The sequence below is a fragment of the Babylonia areolata genome, chromosome 16 (assembly GCF_041734735.1).
Source record: "Babylonia areolata isolate BAREFJ2019XMU chromosome 16, ASM4173473v1, whole genome shotgun sequence".
Classification (NCBI taxonomy): domain Eukaryota; kingdom Metazoa; phylum Mollusca; class Gastropoda; order Neogastropoda; family Buccinidae; genus Babylonia; species Babylonia areolata.
In genome coordinates this window covers 5,645,564-5,671,061 of record NC_134891.1, presented here as the reverse complement: position 1 = coordinate 5,671,061, position 25,498 = coordinate 5,645,564, and the positions used below count along the sequence as shown (strand labels likewise).

General features: G+C 41.4%; 2 protein-coding genes and 1 non-coding gene across 3 annotated transcripts in view; 2 read left to right on the top strand and 1 right to left on the bottom strand.

The window, feature by feature from the left end:
• LOC143291094 (endoplasmic reticulum-Golgi intermediate compartment protein 3-like) overlaps nt 1–21,930 on the top strand; it is a 45,074-nt gene extending 23,144 nt beyond the window's left edge. The window contains exons 10-13 of the mRNA XM_076600715.1: nt 9,579–9,643; nt 12,255–12,391; nt 15,629–15,684; nt 18,217–21,930. Coding sequence (XP_076456830.1) covers nt 9,579–9,643; nt 12,255–12,391; nt 15,629–15,684; nt 18,217–18,296 — 338 coding nt within the window. The 3' untranslated portion in view covers nt 18,297–21,930. The remainder of the gene's footprint in view (nt 1–9,578; nt 9,644–12,254; nt 12,392–15,628; nt 15,685–18,216) is intronic.
• On the bottom strand, nt 799–8,646 carry LOC143291095 (reactive oxygen species modulator 1-like). Its single transcript, XM_076600716.1, has 3 exons — nt 8,496–8,646; nt 4,336–4,486; nt 799–1,186 (listed from the first exon to the last, which is right to left on the bottom strand). Exons 2-3 carry the CDS (start codon nt 4,470–4,472, stop codon nt 1,078–1,080), a joined length of 246 nt encoding a protein of 81 aa, XP_076456831.1. The 5' UTR covers nt 4,473–4,486; nt 8,496–8,646; the 3' UTR covers nt 799–1,077.
• Nucleotides 8,812–8,883, top strand: Trnap-cgg (transfer RNA proline (anticodon CGG)). Its single transcript has one exon. It is a non-coding gene; the product is annotated as a tRNA-Pro (tRNA).
• Nucleotides 21,931–25,498: the final 3,568 nt, after the last annotated feature.

The following is a 25,498-nucleotide window of genomic DNA, read 5'->3' as shown; positions in this document are numbered from 1 at the left end:
TTTGAGATGAAAAAAACATAGAAGAAAAGGTTAATGTCATCGAATTTCCAATTCTTGGTTGGGTGCGTCAGTGATCAAGACCAACCATTGACAATGAATCAATGAAGCAACAGCAATAGCATTTTCACTATACCAGCAAACTTTTGATGGTTTCGCTGTCAGTGTTACATAGCCAGTTAAGTCACATCACTTTAGAAAAAAAAAACGCACTACACACAATGTCTAAGCAGCGTTACGTGCAGATACCACTACCTACCAATGTTTGTTCAGTAAACCACTACCTAGTCATTGTGTTGCTGTCAGTGAACTCACTACCTAGCCATTGTGTTGCTGTCAGTGAACTCACTACCTAGCCATTGTGTTGCTGTCAGTGAACTCACTACCTAGCCATTGTGTTGATGTCAGTGAACTCACTACCTAGCCATTGTGTTGCTGTCAGTGAACTCACTACCAAGATATTGGCACTGTCTTGCTGTCAGTTAACTCACCACACATCCATCTGCATTTGTGTGGCAAGTAGCTATGACATCAATTCTGTTCATTCCCTCTCCTGAAAACAGTGCTTGAACTCCAGTGGAACCTGCAAAGCTTGTGAGAAACCTGCCGCTTTTTTTTTTTTTTTTTTTTAAATGTTAAAAGTGACCAGTGTATTTTCAGGAATATTTTTGTGAGTACACACACACTGTACACACACACATACAATATATACACATTGCACACATGCACATGCAGACACACGCACACAAAAACAAGCAGAGGAAAAAGGAAGACAGTAACAGAACAGAATCACACAAGCCATGAAACCATCGCCCTATATTCTCTGTCAGCAAAAAAAAAAAAAAAAGAAAAAGAAAAAAAAATAATCAAGTCCAGATCTCTGGCATATCTGTACAATCACCTCCCCGTGTCCCACTGCATGAAGTGAACAATCTTTTCGTCAATCAACGTGCAATCTTTCCGTCCATCAGTGTGTCTGCCTCTGCCTTCCCAAGTTGAGAGCAGGAGTGAAGGCAAGACTTCCCGCTGACAAGGTCCCATGCCGTCTTGTTTTATTTTGCGCGCTGTCTCGCTGCCGAATCAGCATCGGATGCCAGTGCCGATGCCCATGAAGACGCCGAAAGTTCCCCCGCCCTGCACCATGGTTTTACCCACTGTCTGCACCAGCTCCCTACCTCTCAGGCCGTATCTAGGGACAACAAAAAGATGAGGCTTTGGTTAACACTTCGTCTCATCAACTATGATTAAGAGAGGGGAAAAACACACACACACACACACACACAAATCCTCTGCAAAGTGTTAACAATTTTGAGATAAAAAAAAAAAGAAGAAAAGATTATATGTCATCTGCACATTTCGCCAAATTCTTGGTTGGGTGCCAGGCTGATTCAAGACCAACTATAGAACAAATGAAATACAAAATGAAGCAAACGAAAGAACAAAATACGCATTTTCAAATATACCAGGCAAAACCTTTTAGAAAAATTACGGTTATTCGGCCTGTTAGTGTTACCATTAAGCCAGTTAAGCACCATCAACTTAAAAAAAAAAAACAACCATAAATACACAACAAAATTGTCTTTAAAAAGGAAGCTTAGATGCAGGAGTACACATGTTTATAAATAATTATCTAACACAACCAACAGTTGTTCAATCTATGACTGTCCTCCATAATGTGACCACGCAAGATTGCTTGGGCAATTGTGGTTGTTGCTATGATCAGCTACAGGGGCAAAGTGGTTAGCACCAGACTGACAATGAGGAGGAGGAGGATTATATGGATACTTTTTATAGCACCTCTCCTCGGTCAGAGACTAAGCTCTGGACTCATGACAAACACACAGTCATTTGTACAACAGGCTGCCTATGTGGGTAGAGCCAACAGCTCTACCAAACGCTGACAAGAATTACAGGATCTTTAACGTCCATATTTGATCTTCTGGGTGCATGTGCACGCAGAGGAGGTTCAGGCACTAGCAGATCTGCACATATGTTGATCTGGGAGATCAGAAAAAAATTCCATCCTTAACCTGCCAGATGTGCTGAGGATCGAACTCGTAAAACTCGGGCGAAAATCCAGCGCTCTAACCATTCAACCATCACACTTGTCAAATGATGACTGGAAAGTGCAAGTCTGAACCCCATAACACTAAAATAATGACTAGAAGGTGCAAGTCTGAACCCCATGACACTTGTCAAATGATGACTGGAAAGTGGAACCCCATGACACTTGTCAAATGATGACTGGAAAGTGGAACCCCATGACACTTGTCAAATGATGACTGGAAAGTGGAACCCCATGACACTTGTCAAATGATGACTGGAAAGTGGAACCCCATGACACTTGTCAAATGATGACTGGAAAGTGGAACCCCATGACACTTGTCAAATGATGACTAGAAAGTGCAAGTCTGAACCCCATGACACTTGTCAAATGATGACTAGAAAGTGCAAGTCTGAACCCCATGACACTTGTCAAATGATGACTAGAAAGTGCAAGTCTGAACCCCATGACACTTGTCAAATGATGACTAGAAAGTGCAAGTCTGAACCCCATGACACTTGTCAAATGATGACTAGAAAGTGCAAGTCTGAACCCCATGACACTTGTCAAATGATGACTGGAAAGTGGAACCCCATGACACTTGTCAAATGATGACTGGAAAGTGGAACCCCATGACACTTGTCAAATGATGGCTGGAAAGTGGAACCCCATGACACTTGTCAAATGATGGCTGGAAAGTGCAAGTCTGAACCCCATGACACTTGTCAAATGATGACTAGAAAGTGCAAGTCTGAACCCCATGACACTTGTCAAATAATGACTAGAAAGTGCAAGTCTGAATCCCATGACAACCGTCCTGGAAGTGCATGGTTAAAATTCCAAGACATGGATGACACATTTCCTTGACTAGTTCACTGTTGCATCTTTGAGAGCATTTCTGGAACTCCTGACCAGCTCTGCAGATGCCTGCATCTCTCAGGCCTGGATGACACTGGGACACATTACGAATGGAAGCCTTCAACATAAAGGGGTCACCACAGGAGCGCTGGCATCGCGCCAATCCATGATGATAAAATGCAGAAAATCGACAGAGAATGCCAGAGAATAGACAGACAGACAGAAAATACAGGAAAAAAAACTAAGCCGTATGAAGAGCACAGGAACAGGAGTCATGATGGCTGCCGGAAAAAGAGGGCGATCAATCGAGCTATATAATTACGTGACCTGGTTGGAGACATAATTTGACAAAAAACAAGAATGCCAGAAAATCAACAGACAGAAAATACGAAAAAAGTAGCTGTATGAAGAGCACAGAAACAGGAGTCATGGAAAAAGAGGGCGCTAGTCAGGGGGGCAAAGGGGAGGTTACCTACTTCCGGGAGGTTATCGGCCATAGCTACTTTTGTTTTCTCCGCATAGGCGTATAGTAGTTTGCAGAGGACAGGAATGTCAGACCCCTGCTGGAGTCTGCACTAGTGAGTCACGGTTAAGTAAGAGTAATTAAATCGCCAAATGAAAACGCTTAATAGCCAAAAAAAGCGTTAGACGAGACAGAGTGAAAACCTGACAAGATGGCGTGGAGAGCCTTGGCCAAAGGAATGATTCAGCGCTTATAGCTGTTAGAGGCGTTTGATTGGCTAAGAGCGGGCCAGACTAAGAGGGGCATCTTTTCACTGTTAGCCGCGCGAAATTTGGCCAAACAGAGCAAACCATAGGCCTAGTTTGCATCAGTTTGACATGGTACAGTATATGACACCAAATCGACATTTTCAGGCCTTTCTTGCCTTGCTACCACGGTTCCTCTCACTCCAAGAGCCCTTTCCATTTCCACGGCTGAGAGAAGTTTGTGTTAAACACTTCAGAATCAGCAGTTTCACTGGGACAGCCACTGAAGGGATATTATTAGCAGCCTCTGTTCTAATGGAACATTCACTCTTGTTTGTGTCTGTCCTTTTCCCTTCTTTTTTGCTGCACAGTCCTGTGTGCCATTTCCACAGCAATGCCCCCCGTGCTAGCAGCTCAGCCCCGTTTTCCCCACAGAAAAAAAAACACATACTGTCACAGCCCTGGCACCAGCTGGCGATGAATTAGATCAAGTTAGTGTTGAATATGAAAGAACATTGCCATTTGATGAGGGTACAGTGGCTGATTGCTTGAAGCGCTGGATTCTCTCCCCAAGTTAAGAGTTCGATTCCTGATTTCAGCGCACCTGTTGTGGAGATTTTTCCAGCATCCTAGGCCAACATTTATGTGCAGACCCGTTAGTGTCTGAGCCCCTTTCATGAAATCTGGAAAGGGAGGGGGAGGAGGACCAGAGACAGATGAGACCTGACCTGAGGGCCGAGAACCCCCCGAAGAGGGCGCCAGAAGCCATGCCCACACAGAAGCCCATCATGAAGCCGATCTTGACTTTGTCGAAGCAGCTGGGGCCATGGCCAGCGTTGTAACCACTCGGGGGAGGGGCTGGCATCCTCCTTTCTCACACTGAAACAGAGCAGAAATAATATACAGGATGCTGGAAATGCTGAAGCCTTTATTTCTCATCCGTTCTCTGTTCGCTCTTCTACAAAAGAACACAGTGCCTAACACACCAGACAGGAGAGGTTTGGAATCGTGCGTTTTCACATCACAGATACTGAGATACACACACTGCAAGAGAGAGAGAGCTATCTGCATTCTACTGTCAAAAGAATGGTGTGAATGTCGGTAAGAAGTTATTGCTACTGTTGGTTGTCGTTTCTTTTCACAAAGAAATGCAGCTCAGAGATAATCATATTCGGCCAACACTGGTGGACAAGATCTAAGAGATACACATACATGAAAAGCTATACAGTTATACAGGATAAGGAGCATGAATTATCAGGCTCGTGCAATAAAGAGGTGGTGTGTTGACAGTGCCAAAAGCTAGGATACTAATAATCATACCCGAGGTGTGAAAATGCGTTCCATAATGGCTGCCGGAAAAAGAGGACGCTAGCCAGTGGGACAAAGGGGAGGTTACCTACTTCCGGGAGGTTATCGGCCGTAGTTTCGTTTTCTCCACATAGGCGGATAGTAGTTTGCACAGGCAGGAATGTCAGACCCCTGCCGGAGTCTGCACTAGTTGGGTCACGGTTAAGTATGTGTAATTAAATGTGTTTTTGTTTTTCAAACTGCCTATTCCAGTAGTCATAAACTCACAAGACAAAACTAGGTGGTGTCAAAACTCAGACTCGACAACAACGGAAAGACAACAGACAACCAAAGCAGATGTACAAACACACATCAGGTCTATTCTGGGTCAGGCACAGCAGCTTGCTGTGCAGCCAGCCAGGCATCGATCAGAGACACTGGTGCTTGTGTTCTGTAGAGTGAACCAGACCCTTGGCCGGATCTGCAACGCCTGTCAAGACAATGTCTGGATCTGCAACGCCTGTCAAGACACTGTCCTGGATCTGCAATGCCTGTCAAAACACTGTCCTGGATCTGCAATGCCTGTCAAGACTGTTCTGGATCTGCAACACCTGTCAAGACAATGTCCTGGATCTGCAATGCCTGTCAAGACACTGTCCTGGATCTGCAACACCTGTCACGACACTGTCCTGATCTGCAATGCCTGTCAAGACACTGTCCTGGATCTGCAATGCCTGTCAGAGACAATGTCCTGAATCTGCAATGCCTGTCAAGACACTGTCCTGGATCTGCAATGCCTGTCAAGACACTGTCCTGGATCTGCAATGCCTGTCAGAGACAATGTCCTGAATCTGCAATGCCTGTCAAGACACTGTCCTGGATCTGCAATGCCTGTCAAGACAATGTCCTGGATCTGCAATGCCTGTCACGACATTGCCCTGGATCTGGAATACCAGTCAAGACAATGTTCTGGATCTGTCAAGACAATGTCCCAGGTCGCTGCAGTGACTGACCCTATTATAACAGATTCTGAAATGATTTTTTCTCTCTCCAAAACTAAATAAGTGACTATATATATGGGCATTAAATTGAAAACACACTGAAAAACAGGTCTTGAAGTCTGAATGCTATATAATATATACACTGTGAATTTCAAACCTGTGAAATACAAAATTTCAGCTTCAAAAATTAAGATTAAGAAAAAAAAAAGGTTTAACACCCCTAGTTCCTATCTACGGTGTTTTCCTTACAAAAAAGTTTTTTTTGAGTATTTTTTAAAATATGCAAAACTATAAAACTAATATTCTGTAAAACTGCATCAAAAACTGACATATTTGTTCAATAGTACTTCTACCTTTGCAGAATCAGCCTGTTCTTCAGTTGGAGTCTGTTACTGTTAGGGCTGTCTTCTCTCTCCCACGCTGTTCAACAGATATCTGAATTGCGTCTTGACTGACGCGCTTGTGAATCATGTCACCACAGTCAGCACTGGAGGAAGAAGCACCACGGATCTCCGCTTCACAGACTTCTTCTTCTTCTGCGTTCACTCGTATGCACACGAGTGGGCTTTTACGTGTATGACCGTTTTTACCCCGCAATGTAGGCAGCCATACTCCGTTTTCGGGGGTGTGCATGCTGGGTATGTTCTTGTTTCCATAACCCACCGAACGCTGACATGGATTACAGGATCTTTAACGTGCGTATTTGATCTTCTGCTTGCATATACACACGAAGGGGGTTCGGGCACTAGCAGGTCTGCACATATGTTGACCTGGGAGATTGTAAAAATCTCCACCCTTTACCCACCAGGCGCCTGTCACCGTGATTCGAACCCGGGACCCTCAGATTGACAGTCCAACGCTTTAAGCACTTGGCTATTGCGCCCGTCACTTCGCAGACAACATCAATCGCTTGGCAGTTAGTGAGCAAGAACTCGTCCAACTTGTTAAAAAAAACCAAACTGGATGAAACATTGAAAGGATATGGCATGGACATCAGCGCTGATAAGGCCAAGTTGATGGCCAGCCACAACACCATAATCACTTATGATATAACTGTCCAGGGACAGAAACTAGGAACTGTTCAACAGTTCTCCTACCTGGGATCCATCATCAGCAAAGAAGGATCCAAACTGGAAATCCTTTCAAGGAAAGCTAAGAAATCAGCACTGTCCAGACTGAAACCTATTTCATGGAAGGACAGCAGCATCTCCATGAAACACACAAGTCAGACTCCTGCGTGCACTGGTATTTTCCATCTTCCTGCATGTATATGCTAGACACTGACCTTCACAGCAGCTTTGGAAAGAAGAATTCAATAAAAAAAAAAAAGAGTTGTTATCACGAGATGCTAAACATCAGATACACTTACCACCACTGAACAAACCCACCAATCCATCAAGCAGCACATTGGATCTTATGAAGATCTGCTGACATCAGTAAAGAAAAAGGATAGGCTCCTGTTGGAATGGCTACGCAACAAGATCTAGCGGCCTTGCTAAAACAATCTTCCAAGAAAGGATGCCCCGCCATCAGCCAAAGTAAGGCAAGCGAGGGACTAGGGCTCTGCCGGTTGGGGGTTTGACCCTGGGGGCCGCTTCGGTAGCCAGAAAGGCCTGGTCCTGATGCCTGAAAACAGATGATGGCCCCTCGCCCCCTCTCCCGGGCCCGCCATCTTTCTACCCCCTCCACCCCATCACCCCCTTTTTAGGCCCTAGGAAGGTGGGGTTTTTGTTGTTGTTTTGTTTTTTGTTGGTTTTTCCTTTTTTTTTTCTCCATGCTGCTGCGCTCCTCCCCATTATGGTGTCAGAATGGTCAATGTGATGACCGTGGACACCTAACAGGAAGAAGAAGAAGAAGGAACTGTTGAGGGAGGGAGATGGAGGGGGAGACCTAAAAAAAACAACAACGGACTGAAAGCACTGCACAATGGACAGGAAAACCATTTGCAGAGACCCAGGCTTTGACACACAGCCAACAGACCTGGAGGAATCTGGTGTACTGTTCTGTGCAGCGCCCCTATGACTCTTCACAGAGTTGTGGGAGAAGTAGAAGAAGAAAAATGCATAAAACACAGAAGTTTCACCAATCTGGAAGGAAGGGTGTTTGAGAGGGGGAAGGTGTTAACTAAAACGCGTCTTTCTCTTTTTGGCCGCCAATAACTTAAGTTATTCAAGTTTGCTAATTAAAATCGTCGAATTAAAATCATTGTCGATGTCCGTTACCAACAGTCCGATTGAGCGAACTTGGCCCAGTGTGTATGAAAACGCGATAGTTTCAAGTTTGTCTAACCATTAGTAATTTCCCATCCCTCATTTGTGTTATGTGAACATACATCTGCGAAAAAAAATCATCAAGACAGAGAGAAGTTGTCACAGTTTTTTTGCTCTTTTTTCCCCCTCCCTTCCCACCGTGAGGATAAGGGGTCTTCTGTGTAATCATAGACGAAAAGTCTCAACTCTTATCTTTGCAAAGAATTCATCTTCGCACTAAAAATGGAAAATTCTATTGACATTTCAGATCAACATAACAACCAAGTATAGTATCATTTTAGCGTTCTACATAAAACAGATTTTTTATGAAGTTACAATCATGTTACTTACCTTTTCACAGTCGCTTTTCAATGTTTGCTCACCAACCTGGAGCCGACGACTTTCTCTGTGAGGTCAACGTGAGGGTCAGTGTGAATAAATACTTCCGGTTCAATGCGTGAAAACTTCCGGATGCTGGTTGAACTGATAAAAACTGTTTCGAATGGTCAGTATGTTCAGTAAGAACGTTCCGTTTTATCGAATTTTACACCATGACGAAACACCAGCACATACTGGAAGTGCATGTGCCCGAACTGAGTAGTTCGGAAGGGGAGTAATAAATCTTAATGGGTATATTATTTTAAAAAATCCGTTGTTAGCTCAGTCAGGCCAAGTGGTCTAGGGGTATGATTCTCGCTTCGGGTGCGAGAGGTCCCGGGTTCGAATCCCGGCTTGGCCCTCTTTTTTTTTCTTCTTCTTTTTTGCAGTTTCTCTAGTAAAGAAATAAACCACACAAAGAGAAAGGGAGAAAAGAACCATAGGTAGATATTGTTTTTATATCATGCATTCAAACATGGGTATGAGGGAGTATATATAATATATGTGTGTGTGTGTGTGTGCAAGCAGTTAGCTTCTGGACAAAGAAAATGCTTTGCATGCAGCATATGTTCCACAACCTAGTTTTACCTGCTTGTACATGATTTTAACTCACTGGATGCTGTTTAACCAGCTGTAAAGCTTTTTTTTTTTTATGGACCGCAACTGTACTCCAGCAAAAAATTTGCTAAATTGTAACAAGTTTTTAAAAACATGAAAAGACTTCTTTTGTTATCCTCTTTATCGTTTGCCATTTGTGGTGTTTCCCTCAGTGTATTCTACAAGAATTGAAGCTGAGGACCCGAAGACAGTGTGATGTGTGTGTGCGTGTGTGTGTGTGTGTGTGTGTGTGTGTGTGTTTGTGTGTGTGTGTGTGTGTGTGTGTGTGTTGCATTGTGTGTGTGTGGAGAGAGAGATATATATATATAGATATATATGATATAGTTGGATAGATAAGTAGGTAGATAGAGAAAGAACAAGAGAGAGAGAGAGAGAGAGAGAGATTATTTTCTTTATTTATCTAGTTATTTACTGTGCACTTTTCTCTGTTCTGCGCAGGGCAGATGATGTACCAGTACCATGTGAAAATTGTGCCCACAACCTACATCAGTCTCAGCAGTGAGGTACATGAGATTGAAATAAAATAGGATGCAGCCATGCATCGTGATAAAGCAAACATATGATCTGTAGCCTTTTTTTTATTTTTTTTATACATACATTTATTTGCTTATTTATCATCATTGTTGTCTTCTTTTTTTATTTGTTTATTTATTTTATTTATTTATTTATCTATTTATTTATTTTATTTTCATTATTATAATTATTATTTATTTATTTATTTTTAATTATAGTATTATTGCTAGTTAGTTAGTTAGTTAGTTAGTTAGTTAGTTTAGTTTAGTTAGTTTAGTTTAGTTATTTTTTTCAAGGCCTGGGTTACGCTGCTGGTCAGGCATATGCTTGGCAGATGTAGTGTAGCGCTTATGGATTTGTCCGAACGCAGTGACGCCTCCTTGAGCTACTCAGTGAAACTGAAACTGAAACTGTGTCCTTTAAAATGCTACTGCGGCTAGAGCCGGGAAGGATTAGATGGATGAGTACGTTTGAGCATTGATTTCTCCTGATGTAAATGATGAATACATAAGTGTTCTTGCAAATGATATCCATAACAAGCTGACTGAAGATCTTTAAAATAACTTCTTTTATCTCTCTCTCTCTCTCTCTCTCTCTCTCTCTCTCTCTCTCTCTCTCTCTCTCTCTCTCTCCCTCTCTCTCTCTCTCTCTCTCTCTCTCTCTCTCTCTCTCTCTCTCTCTCTCTCTCTCTCTCTCTCTCTCTCTCTGTTTTTATATATTTCAGTAGACCAGGTTATTGATAACCGTGTATTCATTGATTTAAAAAACCCCAACAAAAACAACAAAAAAACATGTACATGCATATACTTCTGAATAAATTAAACACAAAAAAACATGCATGTTAACTAAGGAGGAAGTGACAGCTTAATTAGTCAGCCCATTCTTTGCAGCCCATTAATTCAACCCATGCGAAAGGCAACATTCTCAAACTGAAGCCACTATATGAGGTCTTGAGCCTTGACCTCTCTGAAATGATGGGCTACAGATGGAGAAGATGTTGAATATATGATTGTGAATGTATGCAGCAAGCTTGTGGGTGTGAGAAAGAGCAGCTTATAAAGTGAGCTGAGTGCGACAGAAAGCCATGACTTTGGTATCTCAAGTATTGTTTAAGTGCTTCACACCATGAATGAAGTTCTATTCTGGGAGATAATTTAAACTATATAGAGCAGTGTTCTGTATTGCTTTCAAGCTTTATACACCAACCAGTTCTCGGTGACAAAAAAACTCCAGACAGAACTCGGGAGAATTTAAGAGTGTAGAGCGGTGCTCTGTATTGCTTTCAGGCTTTATACACCAACCAGTTCTCGGTGACAAAAAAAGCTCCAGACAGAACTCGGAGAATTTAAGAGTGTAGAGCGGTGTTCTGTATTGCTTTCAGGCTTTATACACCAACCAGTTCTCGGTGACAAAAAAACTCCAGACAGAACTCGGAAGAATTTAGAGTGTAGAGTGGTGTTCTGTATTGCTTTCAGGCTTTATACACCAACTAGTTCTCGGTGACAAAAAAACTCCAGACAGAACTCGGGAGAATAGAGCGGTGCTCTGTATTGCTTTCAAACTTTATACACCAACCAGTTCTCAGTGACAAAAAAACTCCAGACAGAACTCGGGAGAATTTAAGAGTGTAGAGCGGTGTTCTGTATTGCTTTCAGGCTTTATACACCAACCAGTTCTCGGTGACAAAAAAACTCCAGACAAAACTCAGGAGAATTTAAGAGTGTAGAGCAGTGTTCTGTATTGCTTTCAAACTTTATACACCAACCAGTTCTCGGTGACAAAAAAACTCCAGACAGAACTCGGAAGAATTTAAGAGTGTAGAGCGGTGCTCTGTATTGCTTTCAAACTTTATACACCAACCAGTTCTCGGTGACAAAAAAACTCCAGACAAAACTCAGGAGAATTTAAGAGTGTAGAGCAGTGTTCTGTATTGCTTTCAAACTTTATACACCAACCAGTTCTCGGTGACAAAAAAACTCCAGACAGAACTCGGGAGAATTTAAGAGTGTAGAGCGGTGCTCTGTATTGCTTTCAGGCTTTATACACCAACCAGTTCTCGGTGACAAAAAAACTCCAGACAGAACTCGGGAGAATTTAAGAGTGTAGAGCGGTGTTCTGTATTGCTTTCAGGCTTTATACACCAACCAGTTCTCGGTGACAAAAAAACTCCAGACAAAACTCAGGAGAATTTAAGAGTGTAGAGCAGTGTTCTGTATTGCTTTCAAGCTTTATACACCAACCAGTTCTCGGTGACAAAAAAACTCCAGACAGAACTCGGGAGAATTTAAGAGTGTAGAGCGGTGCTCTGTATTGCTTTCAGGCTTTATACACCAACCAGTTCTCGGTGACAAAAAAACTCCAGACAGAACTCTGGAGAATTTAAGAGTGTAGAGCGGTGTTCTGTATTGCTTTCAGGCTTTATACACCAACCAGTTCTCGGTGACAAAAAAACTCCAGACAGAACTCGGGAGAATTTAAGAGTGTAGAGCGGTGTTCTTGCTTTCAGGCTTTATACACCAACCAGTTCTCGGTGACAAAAAAACTCCAGACAGAACTCGGGAGAATTTAAGAGTGTAGAGCGGTGTTCTGTATTGCTTTCAGGCTTTATACACCAACCAGTTCTCGGTGACAAAACATTCCAGACAGAACTTGGGCGACGGCGGTGAGGACAAACTTCCAGGGGTGTTCTTTGTCTATGAAGTGTCCCCTATGATGGTGAAATTCACAGAGAAACGAAGGTCAGATAATTCGTTGCAGCTGGTTGTTGGGTTGATGTTTTATTTGATTTTATTTTATTTTATTTGTCTGTGAATGTCTTCTCTTTTTTTTTTTTGCACGGGAAAAAGAGAGAGAGAGTGTGTATGTGTGTGAGAGAGATTTCCTGTGGGAATGAGAAGTGTTTTGTGTGTGTGTGTGTATGTGTGTGTGTGCATGCACACAAACAAAATCATAGAACTACGGCAAATATTTCATTCAATCAAACATACATTTCATTTATTCATTTTTATTTGAATGTTTTGTGATGGCATTCACTGGAAAGTGTGTATGTGTTAGAGAGAGGCCTGTCCACCCTGTGTGTGTGTGTGTGTGTGTGTGATTCTCTGTGTGTGTGTGTGATTCTGTGTGTGTGTGTGTGTTTGTGCGTGAGTGTTTTGATATGTGTATGTGTGTGTGAGGTGGTTTCGTGCATTACATAATGCCACATCATAGACTCTGTGTATGTGCGTGTGTGTGTGTGTGCGTGTGTGTGTGCGCGTGTATGCTTGAGTGTGTGTGTGTGCGTGTGTGTGTGTGTGCATGTGTGTGTGTGTGTGATAGTGGTTGTGATGTGTGTATGTATGTGTGTATGTGTGTGCGTGCGTGTGCTTGCATGTGTGTGTGTGTGTGTGTGTGCCTGTGCGTGTGTGTGTGTGTGTGTGTGCCTGTGTGTGTGTTTGTATGTGTGTGTGTGTTTATGTTGTGTAATGTATGTATGTTTGTGTGTGTGTGTGTGTGTTTGATAGTGGTTGTGATTTGTGTATGTTTGTATGTGTGTGTGTGTGTGTGTGTGACAATTTTGTGCAGTCCATACCCCACCACCTCTCCCCACCTCATCATCCATCATGTCACTGCTCTGCACACACAGTCATGGTGAAAACCCCTTCCTCTCTTTTCACTCTTCTTCTTCTTCTGCGTTCATGGGCTGCAACTCCCACGTTCACTCGTATATACACGAGTGGGTCTTTTACGTGTATGACCGTTTTTAACCCGCCATGTAGGCAGCCATACTCCGCTTTCGGGGGTGTGCATGCTGGGTACGTTCTTGTTTCCATAACCCACCGAACGCTGACATGGATCACAGGATCTTTAACGTGCGTATTTGATCTTCTGCTTGCCGTATACACACGAAGGGGGTTCAGGCACTAGCAGGTCTGCACATATGTTGACCTGGGAGATCGTAAAAATCTCCACCCTTTACCCACCAGGCGCCGTCACCGTGATTCGAACCCAGGACCCTCAGATTGAAAGTCCAACGCTTTAACCGCTCGGCCATTGCGCCGCTGTCTCTCTTTTCACTCAAATGTCGTGAGGTCACCGTACTCACCCTGACGCTGACTGCCCCCCAAAAGCCTTCATGACCAAGAGAACAGGCGTGTGCCTTGAGCAAGACACTCAGGATGAACAAATTGTAGTGCTGACAGTCAGGTCAGCAGTGGCCTCTTCTGCCGCTCTCGTCGTCATTGTCGGAGATGCATTTGTATTTGTATGTTGTATTTTGTATTTTCTTTCTATCACAACAAGATTTCTCTGTGTGAAATTCGGGCTGCTCTGCTCTCCCCAGGGAGAGCGCGTCGCTATACTACAGCGCCACCCTTTTTTTTTTTTTTTTTTTTTTTTTTTCCTGCGTGCAGTTGTATTTGTTTTTCCTATCGAAGTGGATTTTTCTACAGAATTTTGCCAGGAACAACCCTTTTGTTGCCGTGGGTTCTTTTATGTGCGCTAAGTGCATGCTAGCACACGGGACCTCGGTTTATCGTCTCATCTGAATGACTAGCGTCCAGACCACAACTCAAGGTATAGTGGAAGGGGAGAAGATATCGGCGGCTAAGCCGTGATTTGAACCAGTGCGCTCAGATTCTCTTGCTTCCTAGGCGGATGCATTACCTCTAGGCCATCACTCCACGACTGCCATACGTACATTGTGTTGGCCTAGTGGTAAATGTGTCCGCCTAGGAATGAGAGAATCTGAGCACAGTGGTTCAAATCCCTCAGTCGCCAGTATTTTCTGCCCCTCCACTGGGCCTTGAGTGGTGGTGTGGAGGCTAGTCATTCAGATGAGACGATGAATCGGGGTCCTGTACAGATGCAGCATGTGCTCAGTGCATGTAAAAGAACCCACAGCAACAAAGGGGGTTGCCCCCTGGCAAAATTCTGTAGAAGGATCCATTTCAACAAGAAATCAAATAATATTGCAGGCAGAAAAGACAAAACAAAAAAAAAAAAATGAACGGCACTCTCGACGGGCGCAATAGCCGAGTGGTTAAAGCATTGGACTGTCAATCTGAGGGTCCCGGGTTCGAATCACCGTGACGGCGCCTGGTGGGTAAAGGGTGGAGATTTTTCCGATCTCCCAGGTCAACATATGTGCAGACCTGCTAGTGCCTGAACCCCCTTCGTGTGTATATGCAAGCAGAAGATCAAATACGCACGTTAAAGATCCTGTAATCCATGTCAGCGTTCGGTGGGTTATGGAAACAAGAACATACCCATCAAGCACACCCCCGAAAACGGAGTATGGCTGCCTACATGGCGGGGTAAAAACGGTCATACACGTAAAAGCCCACTCGTGGGCATACGAGTCGAGTGAACACAGAAGAAGAAGAAGAAGAACGGCGCTCCAGGTGTGCTAGCGACACGCTGTCTTTGGGGAGAGCGGCGTGAATTAACATGGAGAAATCTGCTGTTACAAAAGACTACTATAATGCTATACAATACACTACAATTCATTACAATACAATTCATTACAATACATACATACATACATACATACATATACACAGACATACATACTACATACATGCATACATACATACATACATACATACACACATACATACATATACACAGACAGACATACATACATACTACATACATACATACATACATATACACAGACAGACAGACATACATACATAATACATACATACATACATACAGACACACAGACACACATACATAATACATACGTACATACATATGCACAGACATACGTACATAAATACATACATACATACATACATACATACTACATATATACATACATACATAATACATACATATACACAGACAGACAGACATACATACATGCATACATATACACAGACATACATACCTACATACATACTGTGCATACATGCACTCACAGATAAATCATGCATACATTTTGAGTGGTTGTTTGTGTGATTTTTACCATGATGACTGTGTGTTTGTTCCAGGTCATTCATGCATTTCTTAACTGGGATCTGTGCCATTGTGGGAGGTGTTTTCACAGGTAGATATTTATCTTTCGTGTTCCTTCCTCCCCAGGAAAAAAATGTTTCGTCTCGTACACAAAATTAACAAGAGAGGCAAGGCCTTCAAGACTCACTTGTGTTCAAATTAAGTCCCCTAGCATTAATTACAGAGTAATTTCCCTTTTTTTTTTTTTACTATCTGCACCAAAACGTTTGCAAAAATAGATAAAACTTCCATGCTTAGTAAAAGAAGTTCCTGTTTGAACAAAAAATGATAATAATGACTGCTCTTGTTGTTGGGTCAGAATATGAGATCAAAGTGCCAAGTTTAGAGAATCCAAAAAATATAAATATAACAGTAAATGCAGTTTGCATATAATTAGGCTTCCTTTTTTTCTTTTTTTTTTCTTTTTTGTGCCCATCCCAGAGGTGCAATATTATTTTAAACAAGATGACTGGAAAGAACTGAATTTTTCCTATTTTTATGCCTAATTTGGTGTCAACTGACAAAGTATTTGCAGAGAAAATGTCAATGTTAAAGTTTACCATGGACACACAGACACACACACACACAGACACACACACACACATACACACACACACACACACAGACAACCGAACACCGGGTTAAAACATAGACTCACTTTGTTTACACAAGTGAGTCAAAAAGGATTGATTTCTTTGTGTGAAAATATTAGGCATAACAGGAGCAAGAACAAAACAACAAAAGGTGTATGATAAAACAAAACCTTGCTTGAAGCTGTTTTAGACAAAGCCCATTTGACCTTTAAAAAAAAAAAAAATGGTGATAATCATTTGTCACGCTCCGGTGCTTTCAAGCTTTTGAGAAATTTTTTTTTGTCAGTTGTAGTTTATTGTGATGTATTTTAAAGCAATCAGTGTAGTTGTATGCATTGCACTGTTGTTTAGGTTATGAATGTATGTATGTTTCACATTCACTTTTTTTGTGATTTGAATTTTTTTTTTTTTTTTTTTTTGGGGGGGGGGGGGGGTTCTTTTTTTTTTAACTTTGAAAATATCATTCATGGGTGTCTTCTTCAGAGCTCCATATCGAAATGGTATTTATTCTTCAAAATGGATGAGTTGTAGCAGACAAATTTTAATAGAAGCAGAGTATGACTGTCTTTGGGATGCTCAGTTCTTCTTGGAGAGGGCATCTTTCTGCAAGAATGTCAACATTGCTTTGAGAGATAGTTTTCAAAGTCTATGGAGACATGCTCTAGAGGCGAGTAGTAAATGTTTGTTTTATCGAAATTTCAAAAGTGGATTTGGTAGAGAAAAATATATAAGTCAAATGCCTGATAATTACGTCATCAGCTTCTTCAGATTTCGAAGTAGTAATCATAAGCTGAAAATAGAAACAGGGAGACACAAAGGCATACCACGAGAGTTACGGCTTTGTAAGGTTTGTAACATGTCTGTGATTGGTGATAAGTTTCATTTTATAATGGAATGTCCCAATTATGATCAGTTACGAAATAGATATGTTCCTAAATAATATTTGTCTCCAAAATCGGTTTTTAATTTTTGTAATATGCTCAAAGGAGACAAAAAAAGTTATTTTAGCTGTAAGTAAGATGATTAGATTTGCAAATGTTGCCTAGCTATACTTTAAAAGTTAAAAGACATTTGTTTTTTCTCAACTTTTATGTGACTTTGTTGTGTATTTGGAAATGTTTGTTCTGGCCATGAAAAGATTACTTTGCAGTAATCCTCCATACTCCAATAGGAGTGAAAGGATAATTAAAACTTGAAACTTGATGTTTGACTGATCAAGACAAAAACATTATTCCACGTTTTATGATTTTATTGTATTTAATCTTTTATGTCATTCTGTTATTTATTTTTATTGTTGTTGTTATTAGTAGTAGTAGTAGTAGTAGTAGTAGTATTGTTGTTGGTGTTGTTATCAGTTTTTATTATTATTATTGTTCTTGTTGTTGTTGTTGTTATCAGTATTATTAACATTATATGTTGTTATTCCATTTCTTTTCTTTCTTTTGATTATTATGTGTCTGTAGTTGTTTTAAAAAAAAATATTTTCATGTCTGTCTTGTTGTGCCGTTGTAGGCCGTTATGCTCCAATGTAAAATGTTTTGGTTTTTTTTCATGTGAAGTGCTTAGCCCCCGTTATACGGTGAGATAGCATGACTTAAGTACAATATGTTATTATTGGAAATTAACAAATAATGAGGCCAGGAGATGAAATGATTAACAAATGATAAAGAGTGGTAACTCTCTCCATTCACAAGGTACACAACTTCAAGTCAGTGCTGCTTACGCTACCGATTCAGCTGTCTTTGCTGCTGTATGCACATGTCAGGGACAGGCCTGGCGCTTCCTTTTTTGAGGAAGTGTCTGGGTTTGTTCCAATGTACCTTTTATTTACCTGTGTGCTAGCTGAATCGGTAGGGTAATCAGCACTGACTGGAAGTTGTGTACCTTGTGAATGGAGAGAGTTACCACCCTTTATTATTTGTTAAATATGTTATTATTGTTATTGTTGTTTATCATTACCATTGTTTTTTCTGTTTCTTCTTGTTTTTCAGTGGCAGGGCTGATAGACTCGCTGATCTACCAGTCAGCCAAAGCCATACAGAGGAAGATTGAACTCGGGAAGACGTCGTAGAGGTCGGCTACGCTGTGGCGCCACTTTTGGACATGACCGCTGAGCTCTGCAGTGTGTGAAGAGGATGAAGTGTGTGTGTGTGTGTGTGTGTGTGTGTGATGGAGAAACGTGGCTGTTTTTTACCCCGCCATGTTGGCAGTCATATTCCGTTTTCAGGTGTGTGCATGCTGGGTACGTTCTTGTTTCCATAACCCACCGAACGCGGACATGGATTACAGGATCTTCAACGTGCGTGTTTGATCTTCCGCTTGTGTATACACATGAAAGGGGGGGGTCAGGCACTGGTACGTTGACCTGGGAGATGGGAAAAATCTCCACCTTTTACCCTCCAGGCACCGTTACCGAGATTCGAACATGGGACCCTCAGATTGAAAGTCCAGCGTTTTAACCACTCGGCTGTTTGCACCCGTCTGTGGAGGGTTCGTTCCTTTCTTTTCTTTTGTACCTCCCAAAGATGTGGTGTGTGTGTGTGTGTGTGTGTGTGTAGTTTTTTTATTTCTTTGTTTTCTTTGGTATCCCCCCCCCCCACCCCCCAAAAGGTGTGGTATGGTGTATGTGTATTTGTGTGCATATGCACACGCTTGTAGAGTGTGAGTGCATTTATTTCCTTATTTCTTTGGGGTGTTTTTTTTTTTTTATGTATCCCCAATGTGTGTTGATGTGTTCGTGTGTATATGTGTGTGTGTGTGTGTGTGTGTGTGTGTGTGTGTACATGTACATGCATGCTCGTGTGCATTTACTTTCACTGTTTGTCTTGATCAAACAGCACCTTGCATGGATGTGGTTGATGGTATATATACTGATTGATGGTTCATTCCACTCATCTTCACTGGTGCATCGCTTGCTGGAATTACTATAGTGATCAAGACTGGGCGGTTCTCCACATTTTGTTTTTGACTGGGCAGTTCTCCGCATTTTGTTTTTTGACTGGGCAGTTCTCCACATTTTGTTTTTTGACTGGGCAGTTCTCCACATTTTATTTTTAACTGGGCAGTTCTCCACATTTTATTTTTAACCGGCAGTTCTCCACATTTTATTTTTGACTGGGCAGTTCTCCGCATTTTGTTTTTGACCATCAACACCTTTTCATGCCCTCTGTTTTGATATTAAACTAACAGACTTTTTTTCTTTTTTCTTTTTTTTTACTCTCAGGAATTTGTTCTGTACTGTTTGGTTCATTTCTTTTTGGGTGGCAGGGGGGTGGTGGGGGGCTTGTTTGTTTTTTGTTTTTATTTTCATTTTTGGTTAGCCATATTCATAAAAAAAAAAAAAAAAAATGATATTGATAGCGTTAACAAAAACTGTGTGTTGATCTACAGTCACAGGCGACGCTGCTTGGTCCAAGCAGACAGCCCAATTAGACATTAGGTCGGATATATATACTCTTATCCATGGTTGGCCATGACCGAAGGAGGCCTACTATCGTTACATTTAGAAGTATTTTGCTTTTCGTAACTTTTTCGCCACTGACATCAACTTTAGTCCACCACACAGTTCACCGCCATAGGCGACTTTAGTCAACGTCCAGGGGACATGTTAAAAGGACTGTTTTTCACAGTGTAACAAAGCTTGACAGCTACAGCCAGTGACTGTGGACAGCGACAGTGGTTTCATACACAGACAATAGAGCAATGACTGACCTTTGCCCCCTGAGCAAAGTTGCAGTGAACAAGTCCATTTGTGTTATTTTGACATGAAGCAAACTGTGTGTGATTGAGAGCTTCAGATCTGAAATATAAGGCTGCTGGGAAACGTGCTGGGCAACTACTTTGCAAACAGAGTTGTGAACCTCTGGAACAGCGCCATTGGTAGACACCTTCAAGAGAAGACTGGACAAGCACTGGGCAGCACTACCTTCAGTGTACGACCCAGAATGCCTAGCCTAAATTGTTAAAATAAGTGATCTGATTGGAACCATCCTCAAACCACCCAGGCCAATCAGTTTCAGTTTTGAGAACCTGAACATGGTTCTGTGAAAAAGGACCTGAATCTTGTAACGTCAAAGTCCAAGTCCAAGTCAAGTTTTTCAAACGGAAACGTGGCGGCGCTGAACAAGATAAATGAATCGAGTCATTTGCATCATTTATATTGATGACCCATTTTGATGTGAAATAGCACATGGACAGACACACACACATTGTCAATGAAGAGTGATGGGCGCCATAGCCGAATGGTTAAAGTGTTGGACTTTCGATCTGAGGGTCCCAGGTTCGAATCACGGTGACGGTGCCTGGTGGGTAAAGGGTGGAGATTTTTACGATCTCCCAGGTCAACATATGTGCAGACCTGCCAGTGCCTGAACCCCCTTCGTGTGTATACGCAAGCATAAGATCAAATACGCACATTGAAGATCCTGTAATCCATGTCAGCATTCAGTGGGTTATGGAAACAAGAACATACCCAGCATGCACACCCCCCGAAAGCGGAGTATGGCTGCCTACATGGCGGGGTAAAAACGGTCATACACGTAAAAAGCCCACTCGCGTATACAAGTGAACGTGGGAGTTGAAGCCCATGAACGCAGAAGAAGAAGAAGTCAATGAAGAGTGTTGTGAATTTTACACCAGTGTGTTTGTGCGTGTGTGCAAGAACCCAAAAAATCTGAGGTTGCTTTGATGTTGATGGACAGATTGAAACATGTTGATGCAGCTTTACAGGAACAGCTCACGTCAATCAAGGTCCACTGACCAGTGAATTTGTTGAATTATTGCTTTTTGAGCCAAAGAATCAACTTCATTTACAGTGCAAGATGTTCTTTATTTTCATTCTTTTATTTATTTATTTTTTCTTTTCTTTTTTTTCTTTTTTTTTGTTACTTGTGACACAGTTGTTCATTTTTTATTTCAATTATTGTACAGTTCACCATTTTTTAAATTTTTATTTATGATACAGTTCACTGGTTTTTTAAAAATTCTATTTGTGGCACAGGTCACCATATTAGCTTTTTGGGGGGGCACGGTTCACCTTATTGGATATTTTTGACACAGTTCACCATAATTAGATTTTATTTCTGACACAGTTCACCATTTTCACAGTGCACTGACTCAGTTTGACACAGTTTATCGTTACAGGTTTTTGGAATATTGCGCTTGCAGAACAAGTACTGTTGCATTTGTTGCATTTGCTTTGGTGTTTGTGATACAGTTCACCGTGTTTATTGTCAGAGGTACAGTGTGTTATCAACAGAACAGTGTGGCTGTGTTCTGTATTGCTGCAGTTGTTCTCCATGGATGGTTTGGAACAGAACGTGGTTAAAACAATGACCAAAAACAAGACGCTCAAATAAAGACAGATCTTGTCTAACGGGGAAAATAATCGTGATAGTTTTAAAGGTCACTTGATCATGTAACAAAACATTGTTTTCTGCACCTTTGATTTAAAGAGAGCATTTTATATTTGTACGTTTGAATTTGTTTACAAATGCGTTTTAAGTTTTGGGTATTATGTTTAGAATGGCTTGAAATGCAAAATGTCTCATTCTCATATGAATATTTATGTTGGTCTGGTAAGATGACCATTGGCAAGTTTCTGTGTGCATTGTAGAAAAAGATGTCAAACAGTGTGTATACAGTGGAGTGATGGCCTATAGGTGACGCAACCGCAGCATGCACTTAGCACACGTAAAAAAAAACAACCCACGGCAACAAAAGGGTTTTACCTGGGAAAATTCTGTAGGTAAATCCACTTTGATAGGAAAAACAAATAAAACTGCACGCAAGAAAAAATACCCAAAAAATGGGTGGCGCTGCAGTGTAGTGATGCGCTCTCCCTTGGGAGAGCAGCCCAAATTTCACACAGAGAAATCTGTTGTGACAAAAGAGAAATAAATACAACATATACAAAGGGACTCCTCTTTTTGAAATGCTTTGAATTTGTTCTGTGTCAGATTTTGAAATGAAGTTGTTGTTTTTTTTTAAATACTCAGCTAGTCATCAATATTTCATTGTTTCCAGAACATTGTATTTGTCAGAAAGTATTACGTTTATGATGGGTGATTGAATTTTTGTTGTTGTTGTTGTAAAAACATGACTAGTCATCATTATTTTATTACTTATAGAACTTAGTATTTTATCAAAGTATTACATTTTTGATTGGTGATTGGTGATATTTTTTCCCCCCAAAAGCAATGTATATCATAGTTTGCATGTATTCTACTCTGGACCAAGTTTGTGTTGTGCACTCATTTTTCCGTCTCTCTAGTTGTCTTTGGAAATAGAGTGACTGCAAAATGACTAGTGTATTGGCTGTGGTACATACATACTTTCATTCAACTCGGCTGTGGTACATACATACTTTCATTCAACTCGGCTGTGGTACATACATACTTTCATTCAACTCGGCTGTGGTACATACATACTTTCATTCAACTCGTCTGTGGTACATACATACTTTCATTCAACTCGGCTGTGGTACATACATACTTTTCATTCAACTCGGCTGTGGTACACACTTTCATTCCACTCGGCTGTGGTACATACATACTTCCCTTCAACTTCGGCTGTGGTACATGCTTTCATTCAACTTGGCTGTGGTACATGCTTTCATTCAACTCGGCTGTGGTACATACATACTTTCATTCAACTCGGCTGTGGTACATACATACTTTCATTCAACTCGGCTGTGGTACATACATACTTTCATTCAACTCGGCTGTGGTACATACATACTTTCATTCAACTCAGCTGTGGTACATGCTTTCATTCAACTCGGCTGTGGTACATACATGCTTTCATTCAACTCGGCTGTGGTACATACATACTTTCATTCAACTCAGCTGTGGTACATGCATACTTTCATTCAACTCGGCTGTGGTACATACATGCTTTCATTCAACTCGGCTGTGGTACATACATACTTTCATTCAACTCGGCTGTGGTACATGCTTTCATTCAACTTGGCTGTGGTACATGCTTTCATTTAACTCTGTTCTGTCTTTCGACTGGACGTTTCAGATCACTTGTATATTTTTTCCACAGAATTCTAGTCATTCATCTTTTTTGTTTGTTTGTTTGTTTTTTCAATTCTTGACTTTGAACTCTACAAATTTGATTAAGTCTTTCTCCATCTTTTGTGTCTGCCAAATTTGTCTTTTTCTTTTTTGGCTAGTCATTTACAATAGGGTATGCAGTGAATAATTTTTCAGTAAATAACTCCGTTTAGGTTGAATATGCAGTACCAAAAGTGAGATGGTTGAAAAACTTAGTTCTTTCATCTTTTTGTTATTGGAAGTATTTATGTGAATGGTGTAATCTCAGTGCTACTAAATTCACAAATGATGTGTTCTCATGAGTTCTAGAAATACTTCAGATACAGATTATGACCAAAGGAATGGAGAATGCTGTAATATGTGTGAACTTTGACAGAATTAATCACCATAGATCAATGAAGATAGCTGAACCTGTAGATTATGCTTAACTTTACAAAACCTATCATAGGTTTTGTGAAGTATTCACTGCATACTGATGAAGAACGCTTGTAACTTATGTCAAACTTCACGAAACTGATCATTGTGTGTCAATGAAGAAAGCTGTACAAAATATGTTAAGACTTAAAAAAAAATATATCATTGAGTATCTTTTGATATTGGGTTCCTGGTCTGGTTTTGTGTACATCTGTGTGTGTGTGTTCGTGTTTGTGGGTCTGTGTGTGTGGAGGTGTGCATGTGGAGGGGGTGGGGGTGGGGGTGGTGTGAATGGTGGAACATGAGGAATACCAGCTGCCATGGCACAGGGAATGGTATCACAGATTTATGACCTAAAGGACATGGGTTCAAACTTCTTGGGTGTGTGTGTGACTGAGTCTGTGTGTGTGAATGTGTGTGCGTGTGCGTGTGTGTGTGTGAATGGTAGAGCGTGAGGAATACCAGCTGTCAAGGCACTAGGGTTGGTATCACAGAGTTATGACCAAGAAGACACGAGTTCAAACTTCTTCAGATGGATGTTACTGTGGACATTTTACAGGCCAGCGGTCAGCTTCTGCCCAGAATGGAGGGCGTTACAGGCTGAAAGGAGAAGACTGGGGCCTTGCAGTCGTGTGCCATTACTTTACTGTTACTTCTTTGTGACAGAGTTGCTCAGAATATCCTGATCAACACTGCAGTGGTACCTCTTGACCCACTTGCAGCCAGGATGGAATATTTCATTTGATATGGGTACTTATATAGCGCCTATCCTCGGTCAGAAAACAAGCTCTAAGCCCTTTACAAACTCGGGGTCATTTGCACAACAGGCTGTCTGCCTGGGTAGAGCTGACTGTGGGCTGCCATTGGGCCGCTCATCATTCGTTTCCTGTGTCATTCAATCAGATTCCAGGCACACACACATACACACTCAGACAGACTTGTAACATTTTACGTGTATGACCGTTTTGTTTATTTACCCAGCCATGTAGGCAGCCACACTCCTGTTTTCACGGGTGTGCATGCTGGGTATCATCTTGTTTCCATAACCAACCTAACACTGACATGGATTATAGGATCTTTAACATGGGTATTTTATCTTCTGCATGCGTATACACACGAAGGGGATTTAGGCACTAGCAGGTCTGCACATATGTTGACCTGAAAGATTTCCACCCTTTACCCACCAGGCGCCTTTACTGAGATTTGAACTCGGGACCCTCAGATTGAAAGTCCAACGCTTTAACCACTCGACTATTGTGGCCGTCACAGAAGAAGATTACAGCAAAGTCCTGCCACATACTTTTCAAAACAAAAAAGGATCTGCCTGGGTGTAAATCCTGACGGGTTCACTTTTTATCATGCACCCAATGGCTTTTGTTCGATGTGCACAGAGGGGAAAAGATGGAACTGTCAGCTTTTGCATGGTCATAGAATAGAATAGAATATGTCTTTATTACCAAGTGTACCGGTGTCACAAAGAAAATTGGGGGGGGGATAGTACATAACAAGGTACGAACATAAATCGAAAATCATACACAAACACAGATACAGCAGAAATTAGGATACATACAAGTGCATATCAATATCAAAACTTGTACATACTCACACATGCACGCATTGCACACACACACACACACACATACGCACACACATGTTCTCTCTCTCTCTCTCTCTCTCTCACACACAACTTTACAGAAGCCGCATATTACATGTGGATGGGGCCAATGACTAGATCTTCAAGTATCAAAGTGGTGATAATATTATGGCGGACACAATTTAGGACATACTGAGGCTAGCTGTC

Bases quoted from the DNA above. Each gene is read 5' to 3' on its own strand.
- LOC143291095 (XM_076600716.1), bottom strand. From the start codon at position 4,472: ATGCCAGCCCCTCCCCCGAGTGGTTACAACGCTGGCCATGGCCCCAGC. The intron at 1,187-4,335 runs GTCAGGTCTCAT...TGTTGTCCCTAG, and splicing joins GGGGGGTTCTCGGCCCTCAG to ATACGGCCTGAGAGGTAGGG.